Source organism: Pan paniscus, chromosome X (genome assembly GCF_029289425.2).
Source record: "Pan paniscus chromosome X, NHGRI_mPanPan1-v2.0_pri, whole genome shotgun sequence".
Taxonomy (NCBI): Eukaryota; Metazoa; Chordata; class Mammalia; order Primates; family Hominidae; genus Pan; species Pan paniscus.
Genome location: NC_073272.2, coordinates 153,514,536 through 153,533,089, shown reverse-complemented (window position 1 = coordinate 153,533,089; position 18,554 = coordinate 153,514,536). Strand labels below are relative to the sequence as shown.

General features: G+C 63.0%; 3 protein-coding genes across 6 annotated transcripts in view; 2 read left to right on the top strand and 1 right to left on the bottom strand.

Moving 5' to 3' along the window:
* Positions 1-5,661: 5,661 nt before the first annotated feature.
* LOC117977761 (extracellular matrix protein 2) lies at positions 5,662-13,448 on the bottom strand. Its single transcript, XM_034950684.3, has 9 exons — positions 13,328-13,448; positions 11,717-12,141; positions 11,075-11,362; positions 10,798-10,913; positions 10,264-10,396; positions 9,643-10,007; positions 9,200-9,418; positions 6,628-6,954; positions 5,662-6,093 (listed from the first exon to the last, which is right to left on the bottom strand). Exons 7-9 carry the CDS (start codon positions 9,247-9,249, stop codon positions 5,913-5,915), a joined length of 558 nt encoding a protein of 185 aa, XP_034806575.2. The 5' UTR covers positions 9,250-9,418; positions 9,643-10,007; positions 10,264-10,396; positions 10,798-10,913; positions 11,075-11,362; positions 11,717-12,141; positions 13,328-13,448; the 3' UTR covers positions 5,662-5,912.
* The window catches only part of HAUS7 (HAUS augmin like complex subunit 7), a 39,378-nt gene continuing 29,633 nt past the window's right edge, over positions 8,810-18,554 (top strand). For all 4 annotated transcript variants that reach the window (XR_010111325.1, XR_010111324.1, XM_063601963.1 and 1 more), the window contains exons 1-2: positions 8,810-8,915; positions 10,577-10,777. Coding sequence is in view for 2 of the 4 variants with exons in the window: in XM_063601963.1 (XP_063458033.1) it covers positions 10,719-10,777 (59 nt within the window). In the remaining 2 variants the exon portion in view is untranslated. The remainder of the gene's footprint in view (positions 8,916-10,576; positions 10,778-18,554) is intronic.
* Positions 16,080-18,133, top strand: LOC134729835 (uncharacterized). Its single transcript, XM_063601964.1, has 2 exons — positions 16,080-16,499; positions 17,522-18,133. Exons 1-2 carry the CDS (start codon positions 16,433-16,435, stop codon positions 18,118-18,120), a joined length of 666 nt encoding a protein of 221 aa, XP_063458034.1. The 5' UTR covers positions 16,080-16,432; the 3' UTR covers positions 18,121-18,133.

The window sequence follows — 18,554 nt, the reverse complement described above, 5'->3', positions numbered from 1 at the left end:
CGGTGGAAGGAAGAGCACACGTGCGGGGGGTGTGGGGAGACACAGGGGAGCCAGGCGGCGCTGCAGTCCGGCCCTGCACCGACCTCACCCTCAGGTCTCAGCCAGGCATGTTCCTGGATGGGGGCTTGGAAGTGGCGATGAGGCGACACCCTGCTTGGGGGAGACACATTATGCATGCACCTTGCAGCTCTTACCTGAAGTTGGGGGCTGCTTCTGGGGGCAATACTCATATAAATACGGTCCTTGTACCTGGAAGGTTTTTGTATCTGTGGTTTGCAGTCTGCAATAAGCCATAACTGCACGCCTGGCCCGGGGCCCACCGAGTCACTCGGCCTGGCTAGGGCCCACTGAGTCACTCGGCCTGGCCCTCTAATTTGGGGGCCACTCCCAGACCAGACAGGCAGTACCTCAGTCCTAGGGCCTCCCCCTTCTGCTCCCCCTCCCACTCCCCCCTCCTCAGGCCTGGGCTCTCTCTGCAGCGCAGAAGGTACTTTGATCCCAGCTGAAGTGCTCTAGGAACAGTGCTTCCTTGCTAGTGAGCAGAGCTGGCGGGCGGGCAGCCTTCTGCCCTTCTGGCCTCTCAGGGCTGGGAGGAGGCAGGGGGAAGCAGGGGGAAGGCAGGCACGGGGGGCGCAAGGCAGGAAGGAAGAGCAGGCATTTCCTGAGGCCCTCAGGGCTCCTGGGGAGGAGGCGGACACACAGCTGTCTTAGCTCCCCAGGAACCCGCGGCAGACAGGGAGCAGGAGGTGGGGGAAGCAGAACCCGGCCCCTTCCAGCACGGCCTGTATGTGACCCTGGGATGCCACTGCACGGGCCCCCTAGGCCCTAGCTGGGATGCTTCCCCCAAAAGGCTGTAGAGGGCCAGAAGGTCCTGCTGGCACCAGCCTTGCCTTGCATCCCAGCCCGGGAGACCCCTTCTCCTGCCGGATGGAGCCGAGAGCTCAGCTCTCTCCACCTGACAAGGAGCCCGACCCCCTCAGCTGCGTGGGGAGGGCAGCCCTGGGCAGCCTGCTCAGGCTTCCCTGCAGGGAAAGCTGTCCTGCCCTGGCAGTTGCCCCTGCACAGGGCCCCAGGCCACACTGTGGTCTCCCTGCTCTGAGCCTAACTCTGGTCTAGGCCTCATCAGGCAGCTGCCACCCCAGCCTGCCTGGGACAGCGCCCAGGACAGCTGCTGGAAGGTAGCAGGTGGGGCGGCAGCCATGGGACGGAAGGATGGGACAAGGACATGTCTGAGGGAGGGAGAGGGCCACGGAGGAAGGGGGCTGGGAGGAGGGGCGGCAGGGCGCAGGGATCTAAGCCAGCTGCCATCTCCTTGGCCAGTGTGGGGAAGAGGACCTGGAGTCAGCTGCAGCCTGTCCCCCACAGCTGGCTTGCAGCTGTTTGTGCCCTGTCTTCAAAGCTACAGCAGGGAGGCCCAGGAGAGAAGCAGGGTGGGGGCACCCAGAGGGCAGGCTGTGAGCTCTCTGGTCCCATTTGGGCATGAAATACTGGCGGGTGGTGTGAGTCCTAGAGGGCACAGCCTAGGAGCCTGGGAGGTGGTCTCTTATGCAGGGGTCCCCTACAGAGGTGGGCTGCTTGTTCCATGATTCTCCAGGGTCTGGAAACAAGAACTGAGCCCCGGGCTCCCTCTGCCCTGCTCCCCGTGTGTCCAGTGGGCCCTCTTCTCTGTGGGTGGCTGCTTCTCGAACCCTTCTGCCTGGACACGAACCTCCCCACCCTTCCATTCTGATGGTGTGAACAGAAGGGCCCATGCCTGTCTTGGGGATGGGACAGAGAGACAGAGGGAGAGCCGACAGAGCTGGGACAGAGAGCTGCAGTGGGCGAGGCAGACAGGCAGCACTCCCACCATCAGCAAGACCCTCAAGAAGCAAGGAAGTGACAAGTGCTATGTGCCCGTACAAGACTGGGGGGCAGGGAGAGCTTCTAGAGGAGGAGGCAGTGCCCTGAGGCCGCCTGTCATTGGGGAGTAGCTCTTGCAGAGCCTCAGCTTCCAGGACAAATTCCCATCCAGGGACCTGTCACTCACACATCGAGGTTACCTCTTGAGCAAGTGACCCTGCCCAGAGCGGCCCCAAGTTTATGGCCTTGAGTGGGCCTCACTCCGAGCCTGTGGGCTTCGTCCATTCCCAGTGTCGGCACCCTCGGGGGCAGACACCAGTGGGCAACTCCACCACCACTCAAGGGTCTCTGGGTGACCTGCGGCCTCGAAGCAGCATGAAGCTCATGCTCAGCAGGGACCTCTGGGTTCAGGGGGTGGGGCGGTTATGGAGGAGGCTTGTGCCAACATGCCCTGGGGCAGCTGAGCTGGTGCTGAGTGAGCGGAGCCTCCACTATCTGGAAGCTTCCCAGTGCTGGATGGCCGAGGTGTGGCTGGTGAAAGCTGGCACTCTCCATGCCAGGAGCTTTTTTTGACCTTCCTCTGAGGACATAATCACACAGCATCTCTCCCCTCCGGGCCACCAGGGCTGTAATTTCAGGGCCTGCGTGGGGGCTCCGGGGAGGCCTGGCCTGCGTCTAGCTATCTTTAGAGAGGCATGGTCTGGGGCGTGGCCAGAGGATGGAAGATGGGTTACCTTGGAAGCCGAAGTCCGGGAGCCAGAGGCCAGGGGCACCCTAGGACCCCTGTGGTCTTCCCTCAGGGAGGCCAGAGGCCAGAGCCCAGGAGCAGCACCAGGAGGCTCTGGTGGGAGTGGGAAGGGGCTGGGCCCTGTCCCGAGCCCTGACTTCAGCTCGGAGCAATCTTTGGCCCAGATGCTCAGAAGATGGGGTGGGATAGCACCCGGCCTGAGGGCCAGACAACTTAGCATCTCCCAGACTGTCCCCGTGTGGCCATGGTGGCAGCTACTATGGGGGTAGGGGGTGGAGGGTGGCACAGTAGGCGAGATGCTTGTGAACGGGGGTGTTAGGCTGGAGGGAGGGCTCAGAACAGAATGTGGCGAAGGCGAGGGGTGGGCCCGTGGGGGGCCAGTGAGGGGCAGTTGGAGAAGAATTTGGAAGCTGATGGGCAGTTTTCTGGGACTGCAGCTGGCAGAGGCGGAGCAGAGGTGCAAGGTCCCACCCAGGTCTCAGGCCGGAGACACAGGCCCAGCCCCAGGGAGGGCACGGCTCCTTGCCCCCATTCTCCACCCTTCTGAACTGTGAGCTGTCCCCACTGTCCTTACCCTCAGTCCCACCCCATCACCTCAGCATCCCCATCCCCATCTGAGGACTGATGAGTGCCTCCCTTCTGACCCTAGTCACACCTATCCTGTTGCCATCACTATCGCAATTGTCACTGCAATGTCCCCTCAGATGCCCAGCATTTTGGGGTCACTGATTGGCTGCACCCACTGCTGTACCCTCAGATGGAGCCAGCAGCCACCCCGAAGAGGAGCACAGTAATCACAGCAAAGGTGGGAGTGAGTGCAGGGCCACGGCTGGGCTGCCCTTGCTCTCGGGCTGGGGCTCTGTCTAGAGATTCCCTCGTGGTGCCAGCTAGACTCTGACCAGCCCTCCCACAGCCCCAAGAAGTGAAGTCCCCAGCCCTGAACTCCTGGCCCTCTGGGGAATCCCCTGGGCTGGAAACAGCACCCTTGTCCCAGTCATGAGGGGGAAATAAAGGCCCAGTCCCTTTGCCCCATCTCGGAGTGCAGGTTGGCTGAGGCCTGGCCGGGCCTGTGGGGTCGGCTGCAGCCCAGCTTCTCCCTTGGCCAGGTGACGACCCCAAGAGCCCGCAGGTACATTTCCCGAGTGCGAGTCCCCTGCCTCCCCAGTTGGGAAGGTCACAGGAGGATTAGCCCCGGCCGAGGCTCTGAGAAGTGGAATTAATCACCTGTGGGTGGCCTGCCTGGCCCCTGCCCTCCTGCAGCTGAGGGGCCCCTCCCCTTCTCCTCCCCACCTGCCTCATCTGTCGGGCAGTGGTAAGAAGTGGGCAGGAGATGTCGGGGACTCACCCAGCCTGCACTTCCTGTGCCTCCCGGGCCTGACCTCTGGGACTGCGAGAAGGTGGGGGCTGCAGGGTGACCTGAGCAAGAGGCGCAGGGACCGGGGCGGCCAGGCAGGGAGGAGGGGTCGTGAGAGCTGGGAGAGTGGGGCCAGCGCCTCGTGGGCTGCTGACCTCTGACCCAGCCCAAACAGGAAGTGCCATATCTGAGGGGCCAGCTGGAGGAGAAGGAATGCCGGGATGAGTCCAAAGCAAACAGCCCACAGCTTCCCAGGCCTCTCCCGCCCCCGCCACAGTCTGGCGCTTTCTCCACTGAGAACTCAGGGGTGGGGGCAGGGGTAGGGGGAATCGGCCATGGAATGGGAGCAAGGCGAGACTCAGTTCCCAGGCCCCGGTCCTAGGCAGAGCTGATGGCGGGGCGAGGTCCTCGCAGCGGACACCCTGTGCCCTTCCTCCTCTGCTCCACCCACATCCAGCAGCCCGGAGGCAGAGGGGAAGGAGAGGGGCAGCCCCGCCAGGGTAGAGGAAGGCCGGGGAATGGGAAGGCCGTGCCCAGATCGAGATGGGGGTGCTGAGGTGATGGAGTGGGATAGCCAGGGCCAGAGGGGCATGCTGGAGGCTCACAAGTTAGAGGGACAGAGGACAGGGACGGAGCCATGTGCTCCTTGGGGCTGGGCTGTGTCTCTGCTGGGCCCTCTCCTGCGGCATCCTTCATGCCTGTCACCTGGCTGTCTCTGTGAGCCCCATCCCAGGGCAGTGGCTGTCGTGTTCCCTGCGGTTGTGACCCTTTGTCCCTATCCCTTCCTGGCACAGGGCCTGGTGGCCTAGAGAGCTGTGGAGGCTGTCCCAGGAACCCCATCCGGTTCCCAGGGGCCCCCTCACTCAGGCAGGCCAACGGGGCAATGGCCTCAGTGGCCTTCGAGGGCTCCGCAGACCCAGTGTCTCCACCAGCATATCTGGCCAGTCTGTCTTCAGGGCTCGGCAGGGCTGAGTTGTCACTTCCCAGGGACTCCTGGCACATGGGGAGGTCAACATGGAGGGCCGGCCTCGCTCAGGCAAACAGTCAGAAACTCTGGCCAGGGGTGGTCCTTGCCCAGTGCTCAGGGCGGGGCTTGGCTTTGCACAGACCACATGCTCACTCCCCACCCTTCCCTGGCACCAGGTCAGATAGGGGCACAGCCTGGTCTCACAGCGAGCCAGCCATACATCCCTGGGCAAGTTACTCATCTGTGAGCTGAGGGTGGGGCCCTGGGGACCTCTCTTGCAGGTGGGTGTGCATGTTGGGGGCTGGGATGAGGGTTCTGGGGCCAGGAATGGGGGGGAGGTGTCAAGGGAGAGGCAAAGGGGCTTCCCGAGAGGTGCCACTGTGCGGTGGTCACCAGCCCCTGCCCCAGGCCTCAGTGCAGGTGTGGGTGGCTCTAGGACCAATGGCAGGTGCCCTGAACCTCCACACCCTCCTGCTCTGCCAGCCAAGCCCACCTCTTTGGGTCCAGGCCCAGGATAGGGATGAGAGGGATCAGGTGCAGATGCTGCCCCAAGCAAGGGTGGGGAGCCTGGCCCCTTGATGGCTTGGGACCGAGCAACGACTTCAGGACCCTGGTGAGGCAGGGTGGGGGTGGGGAGGCTCTCAGAGAAGCTGTGGGACCCAAGCCCTCTGAATCTCTTTGCTGACAGTCTCAGGTGCAGCCCAGGAACTGCACGGACATGGGAGAGCCAGGACATGCAGCACAGCTCCTGGAGGGAGGGAGGCTGGCTGGTGAGCCTGCCCAAGCTGCATTTATTATGTTCAAGTACAAACCAGTGCCACCTTTCGCCCCTGGGCCATTTGCTAAGTGAAGCGGCCTCACCAGTCAATGGGAAGTGGGTGCACTAGAAGCAGTGGGGTCTTCTAGACCTTTCTCCCAGTGGTGCAAAGGCCAAGCACACCTCAGCCTGCCCCTCCACCCCCTCGAGAAGCAGAGTGTGTGCTGGAGGAAGGCGGCAAGCGGGGCTAGGAGCCCTCCTCCTCCCCCCGCTGGGGCTGGAGGACCACGCTGTGATAGGCTCGGATGCAGGAGAAGGCAGTGGGCGGGATGCGGCGCCGGTCAATGAGGTTGTTCTCCAGGTGTGTGGAGATAAGGTTGGAGTCCTGAGCCACGCGCGTGTCACAGATGGAATTCAAGGGCACTTGTCTGCAAGGGAGGGGTGGGGCAGAGCAGGGGAGAGAAGACCCCGGAAAGAAGGGGTAGGCATCATTCAAGAAGAGACAGAGACCCCTGCCCTGAGAGAAGCAGTAAGACCGAGCCACAGAATCAGAACTGTGGAGGAGTGATGGCGGGCTTCAGAGACCACTGCGGCCTCCTGGCCCCCTCCCAACTCGAGGCTCAGTGGCAGGCCCCCAGCCCCAGCCCTTGTCGCTCCAGGCTGGAGCCCTGCCAGCATCCGGCCACTGCCTGCCCTTGGCTTTCCAGGCCTGCCAGCCACTGGGCACAGCCTCCATCATGGCAACCAAGATGGGTGGATGGCTGGATTGGGGGAGGATGGATGAGCCCCGACTCCTGCCCTCGGCCTCTGCGGCCTGTGGGTAAGGAGCCCAAAGGCCAGCCTGTCCTAGCCCAGCCAGAAGGCAGGGCCTCCTGGCCTCAGGGTACCTCTTCCTCTGTGTGCTGGCAGGGGTGTGGGGGTGGAGACGGCCGCAGGTGTGGGGTCGAGGAGGGGGGCCCTACCTGATCCTGTTGTGGCTCAGGCCCAGCACCTGCAGTCCCTTGAGGCCCAGGAGGCCGCGTGGGATGGCCTGCACCTGGTTATGATCCAGGAGCAGCTCCGCCAGCGAGGCGCGCAGGCCCAGGAAGGACACGCTGTGGATGCCGTCAGCCTGCAGCCTGTTGTGGGACAGGTGCAGGAACTCTAGGCCTGGCTTCATGTGCGCGAACGCGTAGCCAGGGATGCGCTCGATGTGGTCATGGTGCAGCGTCAGGCGCCTCAGGCCCCGCGGCAGGAAGGAGGGCACGTGCACCAGCCGGTTGTAGGACAGGTCAAGGGTCTCCAGCTTCCTGTGGGGCGGGGCACACAGGGGCAGAGGGAGCTGACGGTTGGCAACTCCTAGAGGGGAGCTCCAGGGGCTGCAGCCCCACACTCCCAAGACGAGCGTGGGGATTCACTCCGAGATGGCAGCCGCAACCCGAACTCTCAACAGCTGGGACTCTGGCAACTCCTGTGTGAGTCAGGCCAGGCCCTGTGTGGGTTTATGTCCTCCTCTGTCCCCCAAGGCTTAGGGATTAGAGGATCTGGGTGGGGGCCTTCCTTGCTCCCTGCAGGGCTAGCGATACCTGCTGTCATTGTGGAGACTGAGGAACTGTCCTCCCACTCACTTCCTTCCCTCCAGGTGTTGCCTCAGGGTCTCCTGTCTCCTAATCCTGACACCTGACAGAGCTCAGAGGGTGACGCCTAAAATCTAGGGGAAAAGTGGGGCAGGGGAGCTCTCTGCCCCTGCCGGTCCTCGGCCTCGAAGCCCCCTCCTATGTCCCTCCCACTCTCTTGCCCTCATCCTGCCTCTCCCAGTCTTATCCTCAGATGTGTAGAAGCTAGATGTGTGGGGAGAAAAAGATCAGGCTCCATGAGGGTTAGGGCTGGGGGACCCTGGGAGGTCACCCAGCCCTCGCTGTCCGATAGTGGAGTTCAGGCTGCCACCTTCAGCTGGGAGCCCCCGGTCGCTCCATGGTGGACACCTGACTCCTTGAGGCCCTGACCCCAGCAGCAGGAAGCCCTGGTCCCTGTGGCCATGCAGGTGTGCAAGGGCAGAGGGTGGTGAGGCTTCTGGAATAGGTAAGAACATGGAGAGAGGGAGCAGGGAAGGCTTCTCTTGGCAACACCCTCAGCCCCCGTGGCTAGGGTCAGCCTTTTGGGCTGCTCCTGTGCCTCTCGATCCCCTCCTTTTCCACCAGCCCGAAAAGAGATGGGTGGCGCCAGAGTCCAGGAGAGGCCGGGGCTGAGGCAGCTGGGGCTTGACTGGCCGCCAGCCCCCTGCCCAGGCCTCGCGGCGGGAGTGGAATAGCGGCCGGGCAGCCCCTCCCAGGCTGCTGTCTGCTTTCCTTTGCCCCCTTGGCAAGTGGGGGAGAGGAAAAAGGAATAATTAAACCCAAACGTCCTGGTAACTTTTTCCTGGAACGCAAGGATGCAGGGCGGGAGGCTCTGGTCCCTGGAATGGCGGGTCAGACTGTCTGTCGACCCCCACCTCCCTCCCCACTGCAGCCCCACCCTGCCTTGGTGGTCATCAGGCCCTCCTCAGCCTCTCGCCTGGCACCCAGCCTCCCCCAGCCCTCCCCGCTGTTCCCGGGACCGTGTCCTGACTCCCTAGCCCGACTCCTACAGCCCTACAGCATCTGGTTGCCGTGAGTGGCCTGTGTGCCAGCATCTCTACCTAGCTGTCCCAACCAGATCCAGGGAATTGCCCTTGACTTTTCTTGGAATGAGGTGAAGAGTGGCCCCCAGAACCTATGTCCACCAGAACCTGTGAACGTGGCCTTATTTGCAGGTGTAAGGATTGCAGGGGAGGATGTCGACTGAGCTCATCTGGGTTCCCCGGCTGGGCCCCGCTCCCATGACAGGTGTGCTTTTGAGGGACAGAAGAGAGAAGACGAGACAGAGGGAGACACGCAGGGGAGACGGCCACGTGCAGCCACAAGCCCAGGAACACCTGGAGCCCCCTGAAGCTGGGAGAGGCAGGAAGGATCCCATCCTAGGCCTCCGGAGGGAGCACGGCCCCCTAACGTCTAGATTGCAGACTTCTGGCGTCTGCAACTGAGAGAGGTTATTTCTGCTGTTTGAAGCCACCCAGCTTGTGGCACTCAGTGATGGCAGCCCCAGGACATGCATGCACTTCTCTTCCCCACTTTCCTGTGCCCCCAGACCTTCCGCGCTGCTTCCTGCCCCTGTCACCTCCTAACTGCACCCATCGTCGGGCCAGCTCTCCCCACCACTGCTGCCCTCCATCCAGGCCCGTGGCACCTCCCAGGTGAGCTTCCTGGGGGCCGGCAGGGCAGGCCTAGGCACGGGAGGGCAAGGGGGATTCTGCTGGGTGGGAGGGACAGAAGGAAGGCCTTGCAAGCTTGCAAGCAATATCTTGGAAGAGTCTGTGGTGACTGAGGGCCCAGGCTAACCTAAGCAGGGAGGGAGGTGACCCCAGTGACCCACCGAAGACCAGGCCCAAGGAACAAGTCCTCCCCTGGAGCCCCCTGCCTCCTGGCCCTCTCTGGGGCTCCGTGGCTCAGCATTGCCCTCTCCGCCTTCCCCACCTGCCTCTCGGAGCTGCTCTGGGCCATCCTTGCTCTCTGCCTCCGAATGCCCATTGGGGCGAAGCTCTGGGACTGCCACTCACGGGAGATGAATCCAGGCTCGGGGTGCCAGCCAGTGCTCCTGAAGCCAGTTGTGGCTGAGCACCAGCACGCTGAGGCTGTGGATGTGGCTCAGTGTGCCCTCCGCCACCTCCTCGATGAGGTTGGTGCCCAGGTGCAGCTCCTAGGGTCGGGGTCAGGGGTTGGGGTGAGGGGCCCACCTGCCAGTTGTTGGCCACCTCGTCAGGCTCCAACTCTGGCTGTGCCCATTCTCTGCCGGCACTGCCTCCTTCCACCCAGCCATGTCTGTGCAACTCAGGTGCCAGTCTCTGCCCTGAGCAATCAGGCCCATGGCAGGGGTGGATTTTCAGGGGACTGTATGGTCCAGAGAGAGGGTATGGGCCTTACTCAGAGAACCCAGAGGGTGCAGAGCCATTCAAGAGGTCCCACTGTGGGCTTCTGGAAGGTTAGGTCAAGCTGAGGAGAGGCCTGAAGCCTCGTGAGTTTCAGCGCACAGATCCCCCTATGGGCTGCTCCACGCCCCCTCAGCAGAAGCAGAGGCAGGGTTGTTTGATGGTAACAATGTTGCCTCCCCATCCTGGGGGCTCCAGCTCAACTGCAGGGAGGACGGCAGGCCGCGTGGGATGGCCCGCAGCCGGTTCCGGTCCAGCCTCAGATAGAGCAGGCTGCAGAGGGGCTGGAAGGCCAGGGGGAGATGTCCCTGTCACGCAGCTGGTTCCCTTCCACCTCCAGCGTCAACAGCTGGCTGAGCCCTGCAGGCGGGCAGAGGGGTGCGGTGAGCCATTGCAGAGCTGCTCGCAGTAGCTCCAGAACCCCTGCCTGCCCCTAGAGGCCAGGGCCCCTTACCCAGGCTGGCAGTCTCCTCTGCGTTCCAGCCAGGCTGCCCTGGGCACTCTCCCGAGTGTGCCTCCTAGAGGGCGGACCCACCCCTTGCCAGCCCCTGTCCTGGGGGTGGGGCACCTGCCCAGGCCTGCCCCCTCGGTCCCTGCCCCGGGAACTCGCCCGCACCACGGAAGCTGCTGCGTTGCAAGCCCTGCAGGAGGTTGTCGTTGAGTTTGAGCTCCTGCAGGGAGGCAGGTAGGGCCGGGACTGTGGTCAGCGAGTTCCCATCCAGGTTCAGCCGCTTCAGCCGCATCAGATTCTGGGAGGTCATGGGGAATAGGTGGGCTGGGGTTGGGGGCCTGCTGGTCGGGGCACAGGCCTTCCTGGGCATGGCTTTGGGCCCATCCTGACCAAGGGCACTCTGTTGGTGGCATCATGGCTTCCTAGTTCCCACTGAATCCAGGCCTGTCTGGGAAGGTTTCTGTTTGCTCCTATACAGGGCCTGCAAACCTGTGCTGCTCCCCCTACTCCCAGCGATGGAACGCGTCACACCAAATTGTGGAAGCCCACCATGCTGGCTGCTCTCTGCAGTGCCTCCTCCAGGCCTTACCCCCTAAGCAGCTCCACCCTGCAGTGAGTGGATGCCTCAGGTCACCTGGGACCTGCCAGCCCCAGCCCCAGCCCCGGCCCCCGAGAAGAGGTGAATGGGCCACAGCATACCTTGAAGGCATGGGGGTGCAGGCCTCGGGGGTCCAGCTTGTTCTTGCTGAGATCCAGCCACTCCAGGTTGGGCAGCCCCAGGAACGTGTGGGCTGGGATCTTGGCAATTTCATTCTCTGTGCGCACATGGGGCAGCCATATTCTCTGCCCCCTGCCCGCTGCCACTCTGTACCTCCCACACCAGACAGGGCTGCTCAGGGGAGCCAGGGTGGGAGCCCAGGTCTCAGCCTTCTCACCCCTGCTGCAGGGGTGGGTGTGGGGGGAGGAGGCCACCCACCTGCCAGGTAGAGTGTGGTCAGACCAGGGTCGGTCAGGGCAGGGACATGCTTCATCTTGACATTGCCACAGGCGATGACTGCCTGGGCCAGGAGGCACGAGGCCGGCAGAGAGGGCATGGCCTGCTGGGTGGTGCCCAGGTCTGCGTGCCTGTGCCTGTGCCCATGTGTGCTTCCTGGTCTTTTCCACCCATGGCCTGGGGTCTTGGAGGTGCTGCCGCCGCCATCCTGGCCTCGGCTGCGGTCCTTCTGTGGGCGCCAGATCCTCAGCCCAGGTTGATGGGAGGTCCCTGGAGGAAGAGAGACAGCCCCTGCTGGGTCACAAGCAACAGGGGCCTACTGAGGAACAGGGGCTTGCCTGAGGCTCCCAGGGCCTGCCAGTGACTCAGCCAGCCTGGGTTGGAGCGACAGGTTACTGGGACCCCTCCCCTTGGCACCAAGGGCAAAGGCCCAAATGGGGGCTCTGAGGCTGGGGAGGGGACGTGACTTTGGAGGGCTTCCCTCCCACCTCACACACGAGGGCACTTGGCTTGGAAACACCGGGAACGGGGCAGTGCCTGGGTGGCCAAACTCATGCGTGGTCCTGTCAGCCCCAGCAGGCCCCAGGCCCCACCTGAAGGCCGCCTGTCCTGGCCAGTTCTCACCTTTGGGGGGCCTCCTGGGTTCAGGCCCCTTCCCTTGTCTTCCCAGCCTCCTGTCCTCTGGCCCTGGTCCTCCTTGGTGACTGCTGCCCCCTCTTGAGCTTGAGGGTCCCTGCCGGCCTGCCAGGGCCTGAGCTTCAAGGCCTCGGGCTTCCCTGCCCCAGCCCTCATGGCAGCTGTGGCCTGGGGCTGAGCCCACTCAGTGACCAGGCCCTTGTTGTGACCCTGCTCCTGCTCCAAGGTCACTGGGGGTGACTCCTTCCTCAGGGCCAGCCCTGGCCTGGGAAGCGCTTTCCAGCCAGTGGAGGGGGACTGGGTGGGGGTTCCTTGAGCTCCCTGCTTCAGGGTGGGCTGACACCGCAACTGGTCCAGCTTCCCAGCCTCAGGCTTGTCTGGGTGGCCGATGCCAGGGATGGGCTGCAGCTGACCTGCGGAAGGAGCCAGTGTGGGCTGGGGGCCTTGCCTCCTTTCCCCAAGGGGCTGTCAGCTGCTAGACAGCCCATCGCCCTTCCTCTTTACCCAGGCCTCCCCCCGCCTTTCCCTTACCTCCTGAGGAGCAATGGCGAGAGAACAGTGTGTCCCCACCGTCAGCAGCAGGGCACCAGCCCCTGGGGCCAGTAACCCAGACTACCTCTCAGAACTTACACAGCTCCTCACTGCTGGGGGGGGGGGGGTGGCGCTCTAGGCCCATTAGGGCTAAGGGGCTGGGCCTATAGGTTAGGCCCAGGGGTTGGACCGGTGGTTGGGCCCAGGGAGCTTCAGCAGCCCTGGGTAGAAAGCCTTGGGCTGCTCAAGGGACCTTGGGTCCCACCTCCCCTCACTTCCCCAGTGTGTCCCAAGGGTGGGGGGTAGGGCGTTTCCCCAGCATCCCCTTTGCCCCGTACCCATTAGTGAGCAAGGACTTCACACGTGCTTCCTAGGGACAGCTTCTGGGGAGATGAAGGGGTCGCTGCGACCTGGCACAATTTGCTTTTAGAAGTGAAAGCCCCAGTGTCTGCTACAGGGGGTTTGTTGGGGATTAGGCAAGCCCAGGGGCCACCTCAAGGGGTCTGTGAGCCACTTTGGAGGAATGTTGATAACCCCAATGCCTCCTGTCCTCTATGGAGCAGCTCCTCCTTAACCAGGGCCAACCATGGGGGGCACCGCTCTGTCTGCAGGGGTGAGGGCCAGACCCACCCACCTGGCCCCTCCTGCCCTACCCCCAAGCCTGGGGCAGGGCCACCAAGTGTGGCTACAACCACTGGCCTATAAGACAAAGGCCACACTCATAGCCCGTGTCCTCGGGCCCCTCGAGCCCCTCTCTGCCAGCAACCCCACTTCACCCCCAAGCCCTATACTTCCAGCCACCTGAGATTCTTCCTGTCTCAGGAGGCACTGGGGCAGCCAGAGCAACTCCTCCCCAGCACACCCCAGCCCGCTCTCAGCCTCACTGTAGCGCCCGCTCCTAGGAAGGCCTCTTCCCTCCCTCGCCCCTAGAGTCTGCACACACCCCTCGCCCTCCAGGGAGGGCTCTCTCAGGGCCATGGGCCCTTTGCAGCCCTGCCTGAGTACCCAAAGTGGGCCTGAGGTGGACAGCCTGCGGCAGTCTTCTTCCTGCTGGTGCCAGCTACTCACCGTCGGGGGCCCCTGGTGGGCTGGGCAGCAGCTGCAGGGTAGCCAAGCCCATGGGGGTTGGTGGGGCCCCTCCTGAGCAGCACCCCGCCCACAGTGCCAGGATGGGGAGCAGCACACTCCTCTTGGCTGCCATGGAGGGAAGGAGAGCTGGGAGAGGCACGGTGGTGGCTACGGCAGGACGATGGCGGACGGCACAAGTTGGTCTTGCTCCCTGAGCTCCTGGCCCTGGCGCGGCACTTGGAGTCTTCCCTGCCCACCCCAGCCCTTCCCTGGGAAGGCCCCCCTTCTGTCGAGCAAACGCCTCCCCCGACCTTGCCCCCAACTCCCCACAACGTGCACTGCTCCCACCTGAAGAGAAAGACAGATTGCCCTTTCCTCAGACCGGGCGGTCCTGCCCTTTTGCTGTGAGGCCCGCATTGATTCTCCGCTGGCTCTGGCCCAGTGGCCTCCATGAATGGGGCTTCTGTCTCACACGTGGCAGGCCTGAGAGGCCCACCACAGAGCGGGTCAGCCACCGCAGGCTGCTGGGCCCTGCATCCATGGCTGCGAAAGGAGAGGGGGTGGGTGCCAAGGCCGTGGGCTTCTGCCGTGGGCAGCAGTGTGGAGGCCTCCGGGTTCCAGAGGAAATAGAATTTGTGGGCACAGTGCAGGCGGCGAGGGTATGCCTCCCGTGCCTGAGACCCCAGTGCTGCTTGGGCATGGGTGTGCCTCGGGCTGGGCTGGCTCCTGGTTCCTCTGCTTGCCCTCCAGGTCTCTACCTTCTCCTCTGTAAAATGGGGTAGGGGGCAGAGTTGACGTTCTGTGGCTGTCCCGACCCCCTACATAGGAGCATGGGTGTTCCAGGCACTGCCTGGGTGAAGCCATGTCACAGGTCCCCCCCAGACTTCTTGGCCAACAGTCTGGGGTCTCTGATGTGCCTAAGCTGCACGCATCCTCTTGGTCAGAGGGGCACCTGTGGGTCAGGATGACATGAGGTGGAAAATAGGCTGGGCTCGATGAGGGGACTGCTGGGTGCGGCCAGAGGGGCGTGTGGTGGAGTGAGGGGCAAATAAGGGGGTGTCTGGCTCCAGTTCCTAGAGCCCGCCACCCTCAGAGGGCTGCCGGAAGTCCCTGCTCCAACTGGGGTGTCCCTGCAGCCCCAACCCCGGGTTCTGCTGTGGGAGCCAGGGTTTGTGGGAGCAGGCAGGCGGGGGCTGGCAGAGAGGACTGATCTCACCGCTGGCTCGGCTCTTCAGGGCCAGTATTGAGGAAGCTTTTCCTACAGCCCTGTCCAGCGTTGACTTAGGTTTGGAAGCGATCTTAAGAAATGAGTTAATTGTGGGCAAGGCTTGGGTGGAGGGGAGAAGGGAAGCAGTGGAGGAGGGGCAGGGGCCGGCAAGGGCCATCAGGCAGGAGTCTCCATCCTGGGGCAATGGGGCAATGTGTGAGATCCAGAGGGGTGCAGGGCTGGTCAAGGTGGGGAGGAGGCCTGGCAACTGGGTCTTCACTGGGCTCCTTGAGGAGCTGCCGCTCCAGCTAACAGTCCCGTAGGAGCCACATGGGGTCCTCTGCTATATCCAGGGTACCCTTGCCATCCAGGGCTCTGGTTTCTGACCTGAATTTGGACCCTGCCACGTACAGACCAGAAACAGGGACCATCTAGGGAGTCAGCAAATGCCTCTGGAGTCAGAGATGAGGCCACCATCTCCTTGTGCGTCCTGTGGGTGACACAGGATGGCTGTGGGCCAGTGTCCTGCCTGGGGGCAGCTGCCGAAGCTGGGACAGGGTAGCATTGGGGCACGGCAGACTTGAAGTATGCTGCCAAGACTAAGTGAAGCTTGCCCCAGGATCCTGCAAGACAGAGCACAGTCGACCCCCCATTTTACAGAGAAGGAACAGAGAAGGAGTGGGGCTCACCCAAGTCTCGATACCAGAGGCCAGTCCTCCTGCCTCCTGGTCCAGGCATCGCCTGAGAAACGGGGTAGGTCCCTGCCTGAGCTGAGCCTAGCACCTGGGGTCGGGAGACTGGACGGTGATGGGAACCCCGGCTCCGCCCCTCCCCCTGCCTGGGGATGGATTCTGGAATCCTGGCCCCCTACCCATTTCCCCTGTTTGCGCCGCTCCCCAGGCGCTGACTAAACATCCTGCCATCTGGTTCCCATTAGCTGGGCTGGGGGTGGGGGAAGCCTGCTCCCAGGTTTCTCTGGCACAGCCAGCCTGGAGGAGGGAGGGACTCCGCTCCTACCCACCTAGGCAGGAAGGGGTGAGGCCTGGGGTGCTCTCAGTTCCCAGCTCCCATGGAGGCCTGGCCTCGCTGCCCTTCCCCTGGTCGGGAGCCTGGTGGCTGACCTGGGTGGGCCCCGGGGGAGTGGTACTCCTGCTGCCCACTCTGTCCAGTCCCAGGGCACCCGGCCATTGTGGGGATCTTGAAGGAACCCCCATGGAGCAGAGCCAGCCTTCAGGGGCTCAGCAGAGCCAGAGGCTCCCGGCAAGTTTCTGCCTTGCCCTCCCCCCCCGCCCAAGAGCTCACTGATGGACTTGTGCTGAGACAGGCAGGCCCCAAGCCAACAGTAATCCTGAGCCCGGTGTCTGGAGCAGAGGGTGGGAGGGCTGTTGGGATTTTCCAGGAACCAGGGATGCAGCCCGAGGGTTGCTGGAAAGAGCTTTGGGCTCCCAGTTCTGCCATGGACGGACTGGCCATGTGACATCAGGAACAAGCTTCCCTCCTCAGTGCCCCAGTCTCCTCATTTCAGTATGGTGGAAACAGGCTCCTTAGAAAGTTCTAGAATCTGAGAGCCAGAAGGCGCCTAGAGAAGCTGGATTACATGATCAAGGTCGCTTCTAGTTGTACAATCCCAGGATTCTAAGGTCAAGGAAGGGACTCCTGTCCCTTGTCCTCCTCCCCCTTCCCTTCCATGTAGCCCACTCTTCACACACTCATGCACACACATACCCTCTACAAGCTGGGACTCAGATTGGTAGCCTGGAGGATGCCAAAGCAATGCTGTTTGTCCCTCAAGGCTGTCATCAACGAGGACTGGACAGTGGATTCTTTGCTCACTGACAGGGGATCAGGTGAGGACCGTGAGAAAGTGACATTTGGGCAGAGGCGTGAGTGAAGAGGCCATGGCCATGCAAAAAGCCACAGAAAGAGCCCTCCGAAAAAGAGGGATGGCCAGTGCAAAGGCCCCAGGTGAGAAAGGGTTGGGCCCAATTTGAGCATTGGCAATGACAGCAATGTGGTTGAGCAGGCTGAGTGAGCCGTGGGAAGGTGGGCTGGCTTGCCTTTGTCCTTGAAAGAATCAGGGAGCCACCTTGGAATGCTAAGCAGAGGAGTCACAGGATCCGGCCCCCTCAGGCTGTGGGGTGGAGCACGAGCAGATGTACTGGGGGCATAAGGGTAGGAGGTGGGAGCCACCGTGTAGCAGCTGAGCCCGCCAGGGGCCAGGTGATAGTGGCTGGCCAAGGGTGGAGGCGGGGTTGCAAGGAGGAGCGGGTGGGGTCAGGAGCATTTGGGCCTCAGGGTCAAGGTCTGGGGGCTGTTCCTGCTCTCCTGCTCTCTGCAGGAGCACCTACTACGTGCCTGTCCTTTTCCCAGGGCCCAGGGCAGCCAGAGACACAGCCTTGGAGTGACCCCCACAGAAAGGGAACAGGCCCATTCTTGAGCTTTCCACATGTTGTCTGAGTGAAAACGACAGCAGTGTGTGGCACATGGGTGGCATTCTCTGGGGACATGCGCCTGCAGCTATCTTATATGTCAGTAACAATATGGGGCCTTTCCCCCTTAAAGCTTGGAGAAGAAAAAAGCCCCATTTTCCATGCCCTCTTCCTGTTGCCCGCAACTCTTCCCTAAAGGAAACCCATCTTATTTTAATGCTACTGAAACCTCAGAGGATCTGGTCCCAATTAAATGACTTTTCTTGCAGACGCTTTGGTGAGCACTAAATGCTTGAGACCTGGTGATCCTGAGCGAGAGAGCCTGCTGCGGGGTGGGGGTGGAGAAGAAAAAGGAGGGAAGGGGAACACAGGACCCCAAATGGGACAAGGGTGGCTGCGGATGGGGTGGAGGGTGCCAGTGGAGGGGGACTGCAGAGGGTGGCACGCAGCAGGGACCAGCCCATAGGGAGCAGGGCCGTGGTCGGGATGGGGGCAGAATAGGGGCCAGTTTCCCACCCTCCTTGCCCGTGTGAAATTCGAGTTCATTCCCGCCCATAGCGTGGCTTCGCTGGACTCCGTGTGAAAGCGGCCCCGCCCCATCCCCTCCGGTGGGCTTCGAGGACCTCGGCAGGGAACGGAGTTTGGGCAGAAGCTGCAGCTCAGGCCCGGCCGGGGAGCTCGGGCAAAGCAAGAAGGCGAGGCGGGCGCCCCCTCCCCCGGACGGCCCTCCGAGCGGGCACGTTCGTGTTCCCGTCCTGGCGCCCTCGCTTCCCGCTCCAGACGCATGTGACTCAGCCCCGCCGGCCTTGCCAAGCCGTCTAGACCCGAGCGTCTCCCCGCGGAGGGGGCGATCCCGCCCGCCGCCGTTTCCTTTGCCGCCGCCTGCGCGGCTGCGCCCCGCGCACGTGCAGCAGCGCTCGCCCCCGCCCGCCACCTCCCGCGAGCCGCGTGCACGCGCAGCCACTCGCCCATCCCGCGCCAGCGCCCGCGCCCCCGCCCCCGCCCCCGCCTCTCCCGTTGCGTCCACTGCAAACAGGCAGTTCGAGGGCAGAAACGGGAAACCGAAAGGTCCCCAGGGCCCCAGACCATCCCTCCCATTTTTGGGGCCCGGGGCAGGAGGACAAAGATGGACCGCTGAGCCACTGCCTCCCTGCTAGCCAGACTCTGTCCACACCCCCTACAACTGCCTCTGGCCTCAGAGCAAGAGTCGCCCTAGGTCGCAGGCCCTGCCCTCTTGCAGGAGCCTGTGGCCTGGGGGACAGGGCGGGGTAGGTGATGGTAGCACCTCCAGGCCCACAGGAGGCGATGGTGATGGCGATGGTGGTACCATGCTGACTGCGCTGCGGAATGTGCTCTTGCAGGAGCTGGTGGCCTGGGGGCAGGATGGGGCAGGTGAGGGCCCCTCAACTGCAGGAGGTGAGGGTGGGGCCCTAAAGCAGGAGGCCCAGCATAGGGACTAGAAGTGACAGGAAGAGGAAGCCAAGGTCCCAAGGCAGCCTCTCCATTCTCATATGCCAGTAGACTCCAAAGATGAACACGGAGGCCTAGGAGGAGAACGTTCTAGAGTTGAGTCTTCAGGCAGCTCCCAGGT